Here is an 18,599-nt window from a genome sequence, read left to right on the forward strand (position 1 = left end):
CTGTGAGTTCAAGACCAGTCTGATCTACAGGGAGAGTTCCAGGATAGGCTTCAAAGCAGTACAGAGAAACCCTGTCTCAAAAAACAAAACAAAACAAAAACTTAACTTTACCTGAAGTTATGTATATCATATAGCCTGCATGCCCCTCGCTCCCCACACTTCTGCGTTCCCCAGTATAAACAGGTTCTGTCTATCAAGGCGCCGAAGTAAATAGGTGCTGGAATGCCAGCTGCAATGAGGAGAGAAAGAAAAGGAATCAATTGACAGGGAGAAAGAAAAGAGAAAGAGGTGTGTTATTGTGTTTGGAAGTACTTCAGTTACTCTATAAAAATAATGTAAAATTACGAATCCAAGTATCTACAGTTACTTTTATGAAATATAAGTTAATGAAAAGTTTCTAGATCACAACAAATGTAATTATGAACCCTGTGTATTTTCTGAAATGCGTTGTGCTGGTTTTCTATACATCTAAATAACAAAACCATTTATTCCTCATATTATTCTTGAATCTACTAAAATATCAAAGGTGTAATTAAATTCAGGTAAGCTCTTGAAACACAAGGAAAAACATTTTTATTCTCTTCAGTTACTTCATTCTCAGACTAATTGCAAGTAGCCATTTTCAAACAAAAGAGCTTGTGAACTGAAGTCTCAGGGTAATGTGGGCAAAGCACACCTGTGTTAAAGATGCCACAAGGTCATTGGAATTTTCTGGGTAAAATTGTTGGTATAGGGCAGATCCAGAGACAATTTATCTTTACCTTTCACATCTGCCATTCATTGCCCCATCCCTGTGTCTGAAATTCCATGTAACTATCACGTGAAGCCTTTGAAGAATGTATTGACTTAACAGGCCCCTGTCTCCCCCACCACCACCACCAACCAAGCACTAAGAATGCCCAGAGCATCTAAGCCTACAGCAGAGACTTCCTGCTCTGCTGTAACAAACCTACCTGATGTTCCCACAGATATATTTGAGAAGTGTTTTTTCATGGCATCCTTGGCTCTCTAACTATAAACATTAATAGCTGTCACCATGACCTGAATCTATGTTCCCAAATGATGATGACTCATGTTTGATTTTAAGTTAAGCCCTCTTATTCCCTTTAAGGTGAGGGGTGTGTTTTGGCTTGGCAAGATAGTTGCTATCTTTTCCTTCAGAGAAAAAATAATTGGTTTACTAAGCACTTAATATTGATCTGATAAGTTAGGAAAATTGTTGATACCAAATACTCTTATGCAGAATGCTTGTAATCCAACTCCAAGTGACTTCTCTTCAGACTTGGTACACCTGAGAAATATGTACACACATAAATCAAAGTAGGTCATGCAAACCATGCAAATCCTCCCAGTGACAGTGGTAGTTCACGGTCTTAATGGTTAAGTTTTCTGAATTGAAATGAACACAATACAGCTCTGCATGTATTGAGCCCACACAGAGGAAGGAGAATATGACTTCTCAAAGGTATGTTCTGACCTTAAAATATCTAAAGCAGAGTGGAGCCCATTAATGGGTAGAAGCCATTGGCTGCTAACCTAGAAGCTTAAAACCCCAGTTACCATGGTGACCACCTGCTATACCCATCATAATGAACCCAAACATTTTAAAGCAAAAAACAAATAAATCTTTCTTTTTAAAAATTGTTTGCCAAGCATTTTGTCATGTTAATTAAAAATTCTAACACATTATATAAAAGTTCAAGATATGGCAAAGGTACGGATGAGCAGAGAAAGACCCCTTGTGTAGGCTATGACATTAAGAAAATGCTTTTGTTATATGGAGTTAACAACATCAGACATTTGCCTTTCCTGTACTGCCTACAAAAATAGATGAGGTGACTTATAAAGCAGCCAGGGTAAAAACTGAAAACTATAGATTAGGAATGTGGAAGTACTTTTAGAATGTGGTTTCCCCCCACCGAATACACCCTTTGGTAAGAAAAAGCATAACAAATGCCACCATTCGGATTTCATTTAGGGGGTGATTCATGAAAGGGCTCAAGGAAACACAACAGAGTAGAAGAGTATGATAGTGAGCAAACAGCAGCATCATTCACATTGAAACTATCACATTCAGCAAAATAGAGCCAAGACATATAAAAAAACAATACGAATAGACCTTAACCCCATTACTGAGGATGTCTCAGTGGGTAAAGTTACTTGCCACCAAGCTTGAGAAACTGAGTTTGATATATGAAATCCAGATGGTTGCAGGAGAATCAACTCCTGGGCGATGGCCTCAAATTTCAACATGCATGGCCATGGCATGAAACACACACACTCACACACACACACACACACACACACACACCCTTAATGCTATTAAAAGTCACACATTAAAACATCAATGAGCCACATTTTTTTTACACCTAGTTGAAGAGTCCAGTTCAGAAAGTTGTGTAAATGAAAAAGTGGTTGAGTCCTGGAAGTGAGAACAGGCATGCGGTAAATATGAAAGCAACTATTAAGGACATGTTTGGAGGTCCCAATACAATAGTTCAGCTACTCATGTGCCCTTCACCTACGGTCATCCTCTTCTATGATGAGTAATCATCACTATCAACTGAGCATGCTTCTTTGGAGCAGGGCACCTGAAGTATGGAGGGAGAAAGAGACACCATGTAGCCACATCAGCTGAATCAGCCTGGCATGTGATGGGGTGACACATGTCACAGTCAATTCCCCCTCACTTGCAAGAATAAGTTTTAAGAACTTGCAATGCTCGGTGCCTTCATCTGTCTATGAACCTATTAGCTAAAACAAGATGCGTACCACATCTCCACTTGCGTGAATATAAAACATATGACATTTTACAGCGAGAAATGAATACACGAGAACATATATGGAGCCAAATCTAGTGAGTGTCTGTGATGGATGTAACTTCCTCAATTTATGTTAAAGACTGTAGTATCTATTATTGCATTCTTGTACTTCCTTGTTATATAATATCATAATATCTGCCAACGCATTTCTATGCCTTCAGTTTAGATAGCATCTATTACTACTTTCTTTCTGCTGTTGTTGTTAAAGACAAATTGAGCTCAGTTTGTCAAGGCAGACCACTTACATTTACAAAGTTTCACATTCAGTGAGCTCAGCCCTGGGAAATGAGTGCTGGACAGCTCCTCTCTCCCTGCCTAGACAATACATCTCTTAATGTAGGCTTAAGAAATAAGGATGGAGGACTGAGCAGTCTAAGGGACCTCAGACAGTGGAACCAGGATGTATCCCTGGTGCACAAATGACCTTGCGAACACATCCCCCATGGAGGGATAACTGCCTTAACCTAGAGACAGGAGAGAAGTCCTAGTCCCTACTTCAAATGACCCGACAGATCTACATGACCCCACCTGGATGACATTGCCCTACATGTGGAATTGGGGTGGGGGATGGGAAGGGAGGGTGGTCAGGGTGCATGTGAAGGGGCAGAGAGGGTAAAAGGGAGGGAGGGAGGGAAGGAGAGGGAACTGGGATCGACATGTCAAATAATAAATTAAATTAAAAAAGAAAGAAAAGTAAAGAAATAAGGGTAGGAAGCAGGACCACCCCGAATGAATTCCCACCTGGCTGATCACTGAACCCCACCACGGGGCCTCTGCTGGAGGTGACTCTGGGACCAGTTTGGGTTGAATTCCCTCCACATCCATCACTGCAAACTCTCTGGATTGGCCACAAATCTCACTCCCCCCTCTGTGTCCTGACCACAGCTAGAGTGCTCCTGGTGCTCTCATATACCCCCCCTGCAAAGAGCCTGCCCTCCCCCCAACCTGTGCCATACTTCTCCCACTGTCTTACCACTCTGGTTGAGCACTGGAACAGAGGACACATTCAACAATCCTGACACTTTCAGGGAACTTCCCGGAGCTGCTCTGAGCACACTAGACCTGCCTATCCACGCAGGACCACCTTGAATCTCTATTTGCCTGATCTCTGACCCCTACTGCCAGTCCTCTGCAGAGCTCTGCCCCTGGCCTGAGATCCACCTATCACCACAGGACCATCCTGAGTCCCTGACCGCTGGATCTTTCACCCCCATCGCCAGGCCCCTGCCTGAGGAGAGACCTCCTAGAGAGGTTGGACCACACAGAGCTACAGATATCGAACTTCAGACCCACCTAAGCCGACTGGGGAGTAGCATAGAGAGAGAGACCTCACCTGCACCCACTGGGAAAAGATATGGAAATACAGAAATACAAGAAAATACCTAACAATAGAAAGACAAGTATGACACCACCAGAATCTAGGTACTCTACACCAACTAGACATGAAAACCCCAAAGCAGATGCAGAAGAGAATGACTTTTAAAATATCATCATAAAAATCATAGAGGCCTTCAAAGACAATGTGAGAAAATCCTTTAAATAAATGGGAAAAATTTTTTTGAAGAAATGAACAAATCTCTTAAAGAAAGTAAGGAATTAAAAAAAAAACAATTAAACAGGTGGAGGAAACAGTTCAAGACTTGAAAACTGAAATAGAAACAATAAAGAAAACACAAACTGAAGGATTGCTGGAAATAGAAAAACTGGGGAAATGATCAGGAACTGGAACTACAGACACAAGCATAACCAACAGAATACAAGAGATGGAAGAAGAGAGAATCTCAGGTGCTGAAGATAAACTAGAGGAAATAGATTCATCGACCAAAGAAAATCTTAAATCCAACAAATCCTTAACACAAAACATCCAGAAAATGTGGGACACTGTGAAAAGGCCAAACTTAAGAATAATAGGCATAGAGGAAGGTGAAGAAACACAGCCCAAAGGTACAAAAAACATATTCAACAAAATCATTGAAGAAAACTTTCCCAATTACCAAACTCTTTTTATGAGGCCACAATCACCTTGGTACCTAAGCCACACTGAGACACAACTAAGAAAGAAAACTACAGACCAATATCGCTCAAGAATATTGTTGCAAAACTACTCAATAAAATACTGGCAAACCAAATCCAAGAATACATCAGAGAAATCATCCAACATGACTAAGTAGGCTTCATTCCTGGGTTGCAGGGATGGTTTAACATATGAAAAATCTTTCACCATGATCCACCGTATAAACAAACTGAAAAAGAAAAACCACATGATCATCTCCCTAGATGCTGAAAAAGCCTTCAACAAAACTCAACACCCTTCCATGATAAAGGTCTTGAAGAGGTCGGGGATAATAGGAACATACCTAAACATAATAAAAGCAATATACAGTAAGCCAACAGGCAACATCAAACTGAATGGAGAGAAGCTTAAGGTGATTCCTCTAAAATCAGGAACAAGACAAGGCTGTTCTCTCTCTCTCCATATCTCTTCAACACTGTACTTGAAGTTCTAGCCAAATCAATAAGAAAACAAAGGGAGATTAGAGAGATACAAATTGGAAAGGAAGAAGTCAAACTTTCTCTATTTGCACATGATATGATAGTTTACATAAGTGACCCAAAAAACTCTACTAGGGAACTCCTACAGCTGATAAACACCTTCAGCAAACTAGCAGGATACAAGATAAACTCAAAATAATCTACTATGTACAGACGACAAAGGGGCTGAGAAAGAAATCAGAGAAACATCACCCTTTACAATAGCCACAAACAACATAAATTATCTTGGGGTAACACTTACCAAACAAGCAAAAGACCTATATAATAAGAACTGTGTGTCTTTAAAGAAAAAAATTAAAAAAGATACCAGAAAATGGAAAAATCTCCCATGCTCTTGGATAGGTAGGGTAAACATAGTAAAAATGGTAATCTTGCCAAAAACCAGTCTACAGCTTCAATGCAATCCTCATTAAAATCCCAGCACAATTCTTCACTGACCTTGAAAAGATAATAATCAACTGTATATGGAAAAACAAAAGATCCAGGATAGCCAAAACAACCCTGTACAATAAAAGAACTTCAGGAGGCATCACCATCCCCGACTTTAAGCTCTACTACAGAGCTGTAGTCCTGAAAACAGCCTGGTATTGGCACAAAAATAGACAAGGAGACCAATGGAATCAAATCGAAAATCCTGACATTAACCCACATACCTACGAACACCTGATTTTTGACAAAACAGCTAAAAGTATACAATTGGAGGAGAAAAGCATCTTCAACAAATGGTGCTGGAATAACTGGATACTTGTGTGTAGAAGACTGCAGATAGACCCATGTCTATCGCCATGCACAAAACTCAAGTCCAAATGGATCAAAGACCTCAACATAAATCCAGCCACACTGAACCTCTTAGAAGAGAAAGAGGGAGGTAACCTTGAACAAATCTGTACAGGAGACTGCTTCCTGAACATAACTCCAGTAGCACAGACACTGAGATCAACAATTAATAAATGGGACTTCCTCAAATTTAGAAGCTTCTGTAAGACAAAGGACACAGTGGACAAGACCAAACGGCAGCCCACAGACTGGGAAAAGATCTTCGCCAATCTATACAATGGAATACTACTCTGCAGAAAAAAAGCAATGGATCTTGAAATTCTCAGGCAAATTGATGGAACTTGAAGAAACCATCCTGAATGAGGTAACCCAGTCACAAAAAGAGGAACATGGTATGTACTTGCTCATATATGGATTTTAGACCTAGAGCAAAATGATCACCAGCCTATAATTCTCACTGCCAGAGGAACTAGGATACAAGGTGGATTCTACAAGATTCATATAAGGTCCCTCACAGAAGGGGGAAGGGACAAGATCTCCAGAGCACGTGGGCAGTGAGTGGAGAGGGAACTAGGAGAAAGAGAAGGGGAGGATAGGGAAGCATGTGGGACTAGGAAGATTGAGTCTGGGGAGGAATAGAAGACAGGAGAGAGAGAGAGAGAGAGAGAGAGAGAGAGAGAGAGAGAGAGAGAGAGAGAGAGAGCATAAAAAACATAGCCAATTGTTACGAGTAAGTTTTTCCTTGCCGCCTGGTCCCATTGTCGCACCAGCCCCAAATAATACAGAGATTCTGCATTTTGGTATAAAGCTGTTGGCCTGTTACTAGATTTTTATTGGCTAGCTCTATCTTAATTATTAACCCATTTTTATTAAGCTAAGTATTTCCACGTGGTCTCTTCTTACTGGAGAGTGGGCCCAGACCTCTGTTGTCTCCAGTCTCTACATGCTGACTCCTCCTTACTACTTCCTGGAAACCTCCTTGTCCCTAATCCCACCTATCTTGCTTTCCTATTGGCCAACAGTGCTTTATTTAATAACCAGTATGAGAAACATATTTACAGAATGACATTTCCCATCAGCCGTTATAGGTTTGAAGAGAAAACTGAACCTAAAGAAATGTCTAGAGACCTATAAGACTGACTCCAACTAACAATTTGTGCAACAGTGGAAAGGCTACCATAAATGCCCTTCCCTGATAATGAGATCAACAACTAACTTATCCACCATCATGGAGCCCTCATCTAGTAGCTGATGCAGACAGAAGCAGACACCCACAGCTAAACCCTGAGTCGAACTAGAATGCAGATGCAGAGAGAGAGGACAAGACCAGGTTGCAGAAACACATAGAGACAGCTGACCTGAACAAGGAGGAGCTAATGAGCCCCCAGACTGATAGCTGGGAATCCAGCATGGGACTGACTCAGGCCCCCTGAATATGGGTCTCAGATAGAAGGCCTGAGCAGACTAAGGGACCTCTGACAGTGGAACCAGGATGTATCTCTGATGCACAAAAGGACTTTGGGCGCATGTACCCCATAGAGGGATACTCCTTTAACCTAGAGACAGGAGAGAAGGCCTAGTCCCTAATCCAAATGATCTGATAGATTTAGATGACTCCTCCTGGAAGGCATTATCCTATGTGTAGAGTGTGGGGGGGGTGGGATGGGAGTGGAGGGTGGTCGGGGGCATGGGAGGGAGGGAGAGAGGGAGGGAAAGAAGCAGGGAGGGAGGGGGAACTGGGATCGACCAAAAAAATCTAAATGGCATTGGTGGGGAAAGATGCTTTCTACAAAGGCTAAGTGACCAAAGTGTAATCCCTAAAACTCAGGAACATATGTAAAAAAAAAAAAAAAAATTTTAAAATCCCAATTCAGTGACATGCATCTGTAATCCGAGCATTGCTTGGGAATTTGAGATTCAGGGATGCTGGGGTACACAGCCAGCGCAGCAACAGAAATAATAATAGAGACCCTGCCTCAAAACCAAGATGAATGGAGAGAGCTGATTCCCCAAGACTGTTTCTGATCTCCCTGTGCTCTCACTGGCACCCAGGAGCCCACTAGACACACACACACACACACACACACACACACACACACCCTACACATACACACACACACCACACCATACACACACACCCTACACACACACACACCCTACACATACACACACACCACACACCATACATACACACACACACACACACCATACACACACACACCATATACTCATATATGCAAACATTATTAAGGAAGGAAGGAAGGAAGCTAAATGAATGAATTGACTATTACCTCAGAAGAACCATATACCCAGGTATGGCTGATAAAGAGTAGATGAAACAGCCAAATATTGACATGATTAAATAGTACTGCAGATTGACAGTACAGTCGGGGCCTTTCTTACACAGCCCAAGGACTGCAGACGAGTTCCCTGAAGACCGAATGCAACTGCAATTTTGAAACACCTGTCAAAAGACAATGTCTTGTTTAAAGAAGAAAAACGTTAAGCATAAACCTTCTATATTCTCTACATAGCCAAACAGATCAAAATGGAGAGTGTTGGGTCAATTATATGACTTAGAGGAGGAGGAGGAGGAGCGCTCATCCAGCATGAACGAGCTGGAGCACAAACACCATTGAGCCATTGCGTGATACTAAATAACCAAAATGGAGGTTCCCTTCCCCCTTTATTTCCATCTCTCTTTTTTATGGTATCTCTGAATTATATCATAAAATACTAAAGGCAGAGATTTTAAACATTGTTATTTTTTTAAATACATGAAGTACATTTGCAAAAATAAGATTTTCCTGAATGCACATTTAATATTTTGTATTTATTTGCTTCCTTGTTCATTTTTTTCTCGTGTTTGTGTGTGTGTGTTTGAGAGGGGGGAGAGAGAGCATTTATGTGTTTGTATGCCTGTGCATCTGAGTGTCTATAGATTGACATGTGTATGTCATGGCATACATGTTAATAGCAGGAGATGAGTTATGGGAGTTAATTCTCTTCTTCTCTCATGTAGGTCACTAGGATGTAGTTCTGGTGGTAACATTTGATGAGAAATATCTTTACACACTGAGCCAACTTTGTAGCCTACACATAATTTTACAATAATAAATAAACACTGCTTTTTAGCAGATATAGGCTTGGAAATACATGTCAATTCAGCACACAAAATATCAATCTAAAACCCTGCAAGGATGTTTACCATGTTGATTCCTGTTCCGACAGACTTCTCACAGCCGGCAAGGCAGGCTGACATGTATGCTAGGCCATTGTCTCCACACACTGGGTCCCATGTTTTGGTTAAGCAGTCACACTTTGTGTTGCAGTCATCAAGGACCTTATTCTCCACATATAATGACTGCTGAATTCTGGAATGATTTTAAATAATGTTAGGGATGCTAAAAAGCTACCCAAGATCTTTTTTTTTTCTATTTATCTCAGCCTGTGTGCTCACATACATGCAGGCATACATGCATACATAAATATATACATACATACAGAGAGAGAGAGAGAGAGAGAGAGAGAGAGTTTGCCTTCCCCAAAACATAAACAGGACTCATCGAAATACTATGCAAGTCTCAATGTGTAGTCTCTGTACTGTGTTTTCAGCACAAAAGTTATCTGCTCTGGTTGGTCACATGACTGCTTTTTCAATTAGGACAAAAAATATTGAGTGCCTACCTTACAAGAAAATACTGTGCTGTTAGAGCTAAAACTGAAGTCACTGATCTGCATGATGGGAAATTATGAAAGAGAGCTGGCTTGAACAAACTGCAATTTACATTTATAAGATACATGACACATTTAGCCCCCACAGTGCTCTGCACTTACAATAGGATTGAAAGAGGATCATGTGGGAGTCTAAGGCCTGAATTCGCATCCTGTCACTCAAACATGTGTGGGCTTAGCATGGCTAGACGTGGAATCAGCGTGCATAATTCTGCTTTGCTGTTGTTTAAGCTTTTTTTTTTTTTGAAAACTCACTAATTCATCTTGAGTTTTAGTTTCTCATCTACTAAGTGAACAGAATTGCTTTCTTAAAAAGAGATTCAAATTAGTTGATGTATATATTTATTTATTTATTTATGATCTTATAGTGGAATTATTCAAATCTTGTAATTCTTAGACTTTAAAAGGGCTTTCTGCCCTGTCTCTGTCTCTTTGTGCGTGTGTGTGTGCATGCGTGTGTGTGTGTGTGTGTGTGTGTGTGTGTGTGTGAGTACACATACAATAGCATGCATGTAGAGGTCAGAAGATAACCTTCCACCTTGTTGGACACAGCGTCCCCTGCTTTTCATTGTGCAAATGCTAAACTAGCAGGCCGTGAGCTTTCAGGCTTTCTTGACTGTGCCTCTCAGCTCAAGTAGGAGTGTCAGCATTACACTCCATTGCACACCATGTCAAGCTGTACATGGGTTCTGGGGATCTCAACTAAGTGCTTCTGCCTGCTCAGAGAACACTTTACCGCTGACTCATCTCCCTAGGATTTCAAAAGGAACCTCCATGTCTGTGTTTTATTAGATTTTAACTGATTAGATGATTATGTAGCTGTGCCCTAAAATAAGTTTTACATGTCCCATGCTAATACAGAATTTGATGAGGCAATCCTTAATATAGAATACAAGAGATATAACTATACTGGTGACATATAAATGTATACATTTGTTGACTTACTGTGTATTTGACCCAATAATGCTAAATTTGTGCCCAGTATAGAAACATATGAAGGTTTGCTGGACTGTATATAAATTTTAAAGCTGTCTGTTATTATATAGTCAACTTTTAAATCTATCCATAGTATAAGATACATGGATAATTTAGGCTACAAAGCTCTAGTTAATTTCCTTTATTGTACTTTAAAGCAGACCAGGATATCACCACGGTGATCACATGTATGTACAGAGAATCATAAACTTACTCACTGGTAGTCCACATATCTCTTTAATAAGCTCACAACTGTGTGAGCTGGTATAGAATTGATGGATGGGAGGAAAATTCAAGACAACAGTGAATGACTGCCATTAAATCATGATAAAGTGATCTGGTCATGGGAAACCCTTGAAGAAAATGGTCTAGCAATTGTGAAAACATGATCTTCCTTAGGAAACAGCATACCCTTCATAAGATGTAGTTAGGCCAGCAACTGGGAAATTGTCACAGGTCCACATGTAGTTGAAGAAAGATAGAAGATACTCAATCAGGCATAGGCAGAATGCTATGTATGCAGCTTTCTTGACAGTAATCGTGAACTTCTTCATAATGAAGCCACCAAGCAAATATCCCATGCATATAGGAGGTAAGGAATAAAGACCTATAAGTGCAAATAAAACCGTCTTTATAAAAGACAGCAGAAAATTAATATTTTATCAATTTGTCTAATACACCTTACTTAAATTATTTAGCTTCTATACACAGTGATTCTAGCCCCCACACACTCAAGTATTTCAAATGCCCCATAATGTCACTTTCAAAAGACAATTGGCATTTATTTACTCATTTGTAGCAAGTTATAAACACCTTGTGACCATCACATGAACACACACACACACAAGATATTTCATGTACTTCTTTCTGTGGAGGTACATAGATTAATAGGAATGTGTTAATAATTAAGAGCGAGCTAGCCTATAAGAAGTTTGTGCCATTGGCCAAACAGTTTATAATTAGTATAAGCCTTCTGGTTTTTGTTTGTTTGTTTGTTTTGTTTTGTTTTGTTTATTTGGAACTAAACAGCTGAGGGACCAGGCAGGAGAGAAACCTCAGTCTGCATGTGGCATCTAAACATTTGGCAAGAACGTCCACGTAAACCGAACAAAAGCTTAAAAACGGACACTAAAACAAAATAATATGATCAAGCAGAGCTTCTCCGTAGCAACATTTTCTCAGGTGGGCTCTGTTTGCTAGAGGCAAGCAGAAGCTCAGCTCCTTTAAGAGAGGCTCCCTGACTCAGCCTTAGCAGCAAAAAACCACAGGGCTCTTTTAAATGGTGTTTATAAGCAGCTGGCAGCATGCTTCCTGGCGGTAACATGAACCTGGAAACTCAGCCATTAAGCTAGACTCTCAGAAAGCCAAGGACTAGGATGGGGCCAGCTGTCACTTTAATCTTAGACATACTGTTTATCAGATTAAAGCCTCATGTCATCAGAAAAAGACAGAGATATACAGTAAAAACTGATTCAGATGAAGCAAAACCTCTAAACAGTTTACGATGTGTTTAAAAATATACATAGGCTTGGGAGAGAGAAGAATAAAGTCCTTAAAAAAAAAAAAAAGCAGCTGAGTGTGGTGGCCCAGGCTTTAATCCCAGCACTTGGGAGGCAGAGGCAAGCAGATCTCTGTGATTTCAAGCCTAGTTACTGAGTGAGTTCAAGGGCAGCCAAAGTTACACAGGAAAAACCCTGTCTCAAAATAATAATAAAAAAAGATTAAATTAATAAAAAGAGTAATAAAGAAAAAGCCACATAAAGATGGAAAATACACAGAAAGTGTGGATACTGTATGTTATTGTGTTGTCTTTAAGTTACTTGATTCCTGAGGAAGGAACAACAGCTGCTAAAAGACATTTGACTATAAATGCTTGTGGATTAACCCAGCCTACAGATTTTGAAAACGCCTTGACTTCAAAACTTAAGTCTAAGGACATGTTACTTTGGAAAAGAGGTCCTGATTTGTTTCCACAGAACGAAAAGCTGAGGATTTCTTCTAGACTAACATGGTTTGATCAAGCAAGACCACCTGAAGCAGTGGCCCAGGTGATCCAACATCCAAAACAGCTGAGACGATGCAGCCTCAAAGACCCCAGGATTTGTCCATGGTTATGGGTTTTTTCAGGAGCCCCTTGGGATTAACAACACCTCCAAACAGCAGGAAGCAGTTTGGAGAGAACTACACCCAAATTCCTAAATATGGTTTGTAAAAACTTGTTTTCATTTAAACAAGGTTGGTTATAAATGGTTAATGGTCACAGTAAATCTTTTTTCTAAAGAAAAAGAAAAGAGAATATTATATAGAAATGAATACTTTGCATTGGTATAGATTTTAGTTCATTGATACAAATTTAAGGTCCGTTTTGTTATATGTATATATCTACTCTTGTTTAAGTAATGTGTTTGTATAGCTCACTTAAAACTGCGATCTGTAATTAAATACAGATTATAGTCACCTACATATTCAAAACTTATGTTTGTTAGGCTTTCTAGATATACACAGCTATGCATTTCAAATGGATAGGTATTCTTCAAAACCTTTCAAAGGCCTACAGAATATGGCATTTTAAATGGTTTATTGGGGTTTTCCATGACGAGACACAACTGCTCCTGGCAACACCAATTGTGTCAGAGAGCAAGATGGGCATCAGAGAAACTCATTATGTAGTTTGTGTTTTACATGACAGAAATAGCCACTCAGACAAGAAACTGCTCTTGCTTGGACTGCTTGACAGCATGCTGTCCAAACTGGACAAGCAGGTTACAAAGAAAAGTGACTGCTGAACTTGCCAAGGGACAGGATGGTCCTTCAAGGTACCTGCTTCATCAAAGACTCTGCCAGACACTGTGAGCTTATGGGCTGAAGATGAGGTGACTGTCAGGCAGTGAGATGTCTCTGTCATTTCTAGAGTTTATATCATATCCTCCTGTGGTCTTTGATGGACTTGAAGACAGATAGTTATGGTTATGACTTTCCTTAATTATGATAAAAGATAAGTTACATAGAAAATTTTAGACTCACAAAGGTAGGATAGATGATAAAATATTTTCCTTAAATTTTGCCAATTGCAAAATAGACTAAATATTGTAACTATAATTCTTTATTGATAACCATTTTGTTACATGTAATTATACTATGTAAAAATTAAACCCTTCCTTTTTATTTAGACAGAAAAGAGGACATGATGGGGGATGTTTTTCTGTATGCCTTGAATACATGCTTCTTTTATTGGTTGATTAATAAATCTGATTGGCCAGCAGTCATATAGGAAGTATAAACAGGACAACCAGACTAGGTAGGAGAATGCTAGAAAAAAGAAAAGGCAGGGAGCAATTGAGAGAAGGAGACAGCATGTAGCTACTTGGAAGATAGGACTCTGGGCATTCTCTGGTAAGCTAAGACCATGTAGAGACAAATAGATTAATAGAAATGGGTTAAAATTTAAGATAGAGCTAGCCAATAATAAGCCTGAGCCAGTGGTCAAACAGTTCATAATTAATACAAGCCTCTGTGTGTTTATTTGGAACTAAACAACTGAGGGACCAGGGGGGACAGAAACCTCCATCTACATCTTTCCACTCTTGTTTATTGGGAATTTGACTCAGCTACAAGTAATTTTGAAGCTCACTGCTGAGTCCATGGTTATCAAGTGTAGAACATTCTGTGCATTGGTTATGTTGCCTGGAATTCTTTCTTCCCGACTCTGCTTCCTAAGCCCCCCTGGGGAAAAAAGAAAAGATTAAAAAAGGGGGGGGAGAAAAATCCAGAATACATTGCATTCATACAATGCCAACCCCAGACTTAGTAGAATTTATGCATCATTTGCTGCTCCATCCTTTGCACTTAATTTTATACAACTGAGGGTAGGGACTGGTATTTGGACTTCCAGAGAACTTTAGAGAATGTAGATGCTGGCAGCCTATGATGATTCATTTTCAAGAATAAATAAACCAAGAAAATCTAAAGTTAGGTAGGATCCCTGGGTTTAGAGTACTAACAAGAAAATCAGAGTGTGGCTGTACAGAATCCTCAGATCACCAGGGAACCAAGAAACTTAATTATGAGTAAGGTGTAAGGCAAGAATTGAAGCCTGGAAATAAAATCTGAGAGTAAGATACAGAATCCCACTGAGTTTACTATCTATTCCTGTTTGATTTAACATATTGCCTACCTAAAAACTGAATGACCTGAACATCCTCAAGATTGTCATAACAATGACAATTTCATTCTGGTTGGAGTGACAACAGAGAGGATATTTCTGCCCTCTTCCTTTCTCTATCCATTCTTAATTTCTTTGGAGACTAGAAAGATGAGATTACAAATATCCTAAGATATTTCAATTTCCTTGTAGTTTCCTAGTCACACGATCATACCATTTAGAATACTTTTGGGGATACTGTTTATCATGTCCTTGTGGGAGGGGGAAATACTACTAAAGAAATAAGAAAACTACATACCTGTGAGAAAGATTATCTCTGCGGTTGATTTTCCATATTGCTGTTCCAGGTATTTAGGCATGAAGGTAAATAAAATGATAAATGCATTGATCTGGAGCACACTTACAAGGATGAAAAGCATGTAAATTGGGTTGCGGGAGAGGCTCTTCATGTACGGCAAGAAATCTGAAACAGGAGCTTAGTGTAAAGACCACCAACATATCCTGGCTTTACATTTTGTGTCCAGTCTTCTCTTAAAATTTCACAGAGTCTGTGGTGCAACACAAATGCATTTGGTAATTGTCGACTCCTTGTGGCTGACGTTCTGTATCTATTTCTAAGTTTCTTCTGGAATTTAGTGACACAACTGCCTAAACAAGAATCAGAACCCAATTGTACACTCAAGCTAAACTATTAGGAGATGGAATCCTGTCTGCAGCCACATACTTTCATTTCTTTTCCTTCTAGTGATACCCTTCATTCACTAGAGAGTGACTAGTCTGTTCTCTAGATCCTGCGAGGGACTCACTTTGATAACGTTTGTGTTTATATACTGATGTTATCATTCCTTTGTGCAAGAAAGGATAAGCTAAAACTTAGGAAGAGTCAGGAATCATGCTGCAGATCACCCATATTCAGCCTCCCTGCAACACTTCTCAACACAGCAGTCATTAGAAGTACCTAGTAATATTTTCAAATGTCTCAACATGAGGATCTCACTGTAAGGAATGGTGACTCATTTATACCAAACACCTTCCAACTGACTTAACTTAAAAGCTGAGACTCAAGTTTGTAGCTATCTCTAGCAAATGGATTGAATCTCAGCACAGATAATTTGACTGAATTTCACACTTAATAGTCTCTTTTCTTTTTCTGTCTTCATGTTTCCTTTCTTGGTTTTTTTTCTAATTTATACTATCCTTAATAAAATGCCTATGCTTTTTAGAGAGTAATGTATAATGAAGAAACAGTTTAGAAGTATAGGCAAAGCAATTTAGTAAAAATAAGTGAAATTTAGTGGCAAAATCCACCTTTATGGATGAGAGGATTACAGTGAGAATATCCAGAATGTTTTCAACTCACCCGTGTTTTCTGATATCCCTGTTATCCTAAATGAGTCTCCACAATTCACATTGATTTTCTATATGTCTTGTACTATGCTCAGCTCTTTCCTAGTTTTGAAAACCAGGTTGGCCTTACAGAGCACACAGTCAAACATAACAATCTCTATTAGGAAAATCATTAATATGACCATGATTCCAAGAATGTGCAAGACTTGGAACTCACTCCCAGTATGAGTGGCTCCCCAGCTATGAGGTAGATTCATTGCACAATGGTGTTAGAGGTTTTGAGTGACGGAGGAAATAGAGATAGCATCTAGAAAGTGCTCTTCACTGTGGTCTGCACCAGAACAACATAGAAACCCAAGAATACAATGCATTTCCACCCTCATTTGACAGGTGAAGAAATAGAACCTTCCTATCCTCCACTTTAGGGATTCCAGAGCCCAAGCCATGCCCCCTCTGTTCTAACACAAATCTTTTCAGAACACCACACACATAGCTGTGAAATTAGTGCCACGGTTTAAGAATTGACAGTCTTGAACACTCTGATTCTCACAGATGCATCACCACTCTATACCAGAGGTTAATAACATTCCTGCTTATTCTACAACAGTCTGATTCTTAGGAAACAGTTCTCCTGTGGTTATTCATTGTATTCATTGCTTTCTTTCTTTTACTTATAACAAAATTTTATATAAAATAGGCTTTTCAAACCATGAGAAAAATATATTTGCTTATTGAGTATTCATACTGACTTGAAATTTTCATAAAGTAGTCATTTATCTAAACTAAGATAAGCTGGGTTGCAAATTAAGTCAGTTGTTTCCAAATGGTAAATTTGGAAGAAGATTAAGACATCTGAGTAGAGACAACTAGTGACAAACTCTCTGAACTCAGCACAGCATGACAAATGCTACACTAACTGCAGACCCATCTAAACCAAACACAGGGATTAAAGTTTTCCTGTTTGCCTTTAGTGAGTCCACGCTTCTCCTCCGTGGCTCTTCCTTGGTGTTTCTCTTCTTTGTCACGTTTAGTCACATCCACGTTACCCTCCAGTCCTTCCCTTGGCAGTGTTTTGGGGATAAAGAAAAAGGGGGTGCTGGTGAGGATATTCACTCCTGCGCAGATCAAAAAGCCGACCCACCAAGCACCGACCCAGCGCGTATCCGTGGGAGTAATGGTCAGGTCATCTGTGAAGAAATACAGACAATTTATTAGTTTCCACCATTTCCTGTGTAACTGTAGAAAGTTATTAAGAAGCATATACAAAATTTGTATATTCTATGTGATCTATTCATGTTTCTTTTTGTTCTTGTTTGGGCCTTGTACTCTGAACTCTGCTTCCTAAATGCTGGGATTATAGGTATCTGCCACCCCACAGGTTGAATTCGCATCTTTAGAAAAATTGTCTGAGGTTGACATATATTAAGTAAAGTTAAAATTAAGAAGGCAGTCCTAGACTACTATGTATCATAACAGTTACAACGTCATTTTGAAAAGAGAGAAAAGTATGTGAGACACGTTTAAGGAGCCAGCTTTAACCTGAGGTATTCCCATCTCACAGCATCACAGTGGGGGATGAAGGGGACAGGAGAGACAGGTCAGGGCTGAGAGTGACTGCTGCTCTGGCAGCCATGCTGACTTCTGTTCCTAGCACACACAAGGAAGCTCACTCCTGCCTGCCACTCTGATTTTAGAACATCTGAAACCCCCTTCTGACCTCAGCAGGCACCCACACGGTCAGTGCATACACACTACATACATATGTAATGAAACATCACATGGTTCCCCATTGTTTTTTGTTTTGCGTACTCATTAAGAAAATTAATTTGTTCTAACAGTATGTGGAGATAGAGTGTCGATGTCCAAGTCATAGGAGCTACCGACAGCAATGGATCTTAAGGGACATAACACACAGGATGACAAAGCTACTATGGTGCATCCCGGAGAGGCGAAGCCCCAGGGGAATTGTTCCCAGAATGCCCCTTGCTTTTTTTCTGTGCATCCTTCTGCTAGCTGCTGGCGTGTTCCTGCTGGATTTGACCTGGTGTGATTACTATGTGAAGGGGCCCGACTTTATCGAGTACAGCGTGATTACTTCCCGGGAAAGCTCCACTCCTCATGGGGCAACTTACTTGATTTTTACAAGAGCAATTATGCTTGCTTGAATCAGTGATTTAATGGGGCTTTCTGAGCTTAAAAGATAGGAATGTTTCGGACAGTTAGTAAAG

General features: G+C 39.8%; 1 protein-coding gene across 1 annotated transcript in view; it reads right to left on the minus strand.

Annotated features, from left to right (window-relative positions):
• Positions 1-1,188: 1,188 nt before the first annotated feature.
• The window catches only part of LOC127213114 (solute carrier organic anion transporter family member 1A5), a 38,858-nt gene continuing 21,447 nt past the window's right edge, over positions 1,189-18,599 (minus strand). The window contains exons 6-11 of the mRNA XM_051173362.1: positions 17,337-17,558; positions 15,323-15,487; positions 11,274-11,469; positions 9,361-9,526; positions 8,444-8,616; positions 1,189-1,291 (exon numbers count right to left, since the gene is read on the minus strand). Coding sequence (XP_051029319.1) covers positions 1,189-1,291; positions 8,444-8,616; positions 9,361-9,526; positions 11,274-11,469; positions 15,323-15,487; positions 17,337-17,558 — 1,025 coding nt within the window. The remainder of the gene's footprint in view (positions 1,292-8,443; positions 8,617-9,360; positions 9,527-11,273; positions 11,470-15,322; positions 15,488-17,336; positions 17,559-18,599) is intronic.

This window comes from Phodopus roborovskii, unplaced genomic scaffold (assembly GCF_943737965.1).
Source record: "Phodopus roborovskii unplaced genomic scaffold, PHOROB, whole genome shotgun sequence".
Lineage (NCBI taxonomy): Eukaryota > Metazoa > Chordata > Mammalia > Rodentia > Cricetidae > Phodopus > Phodopus roborovskii.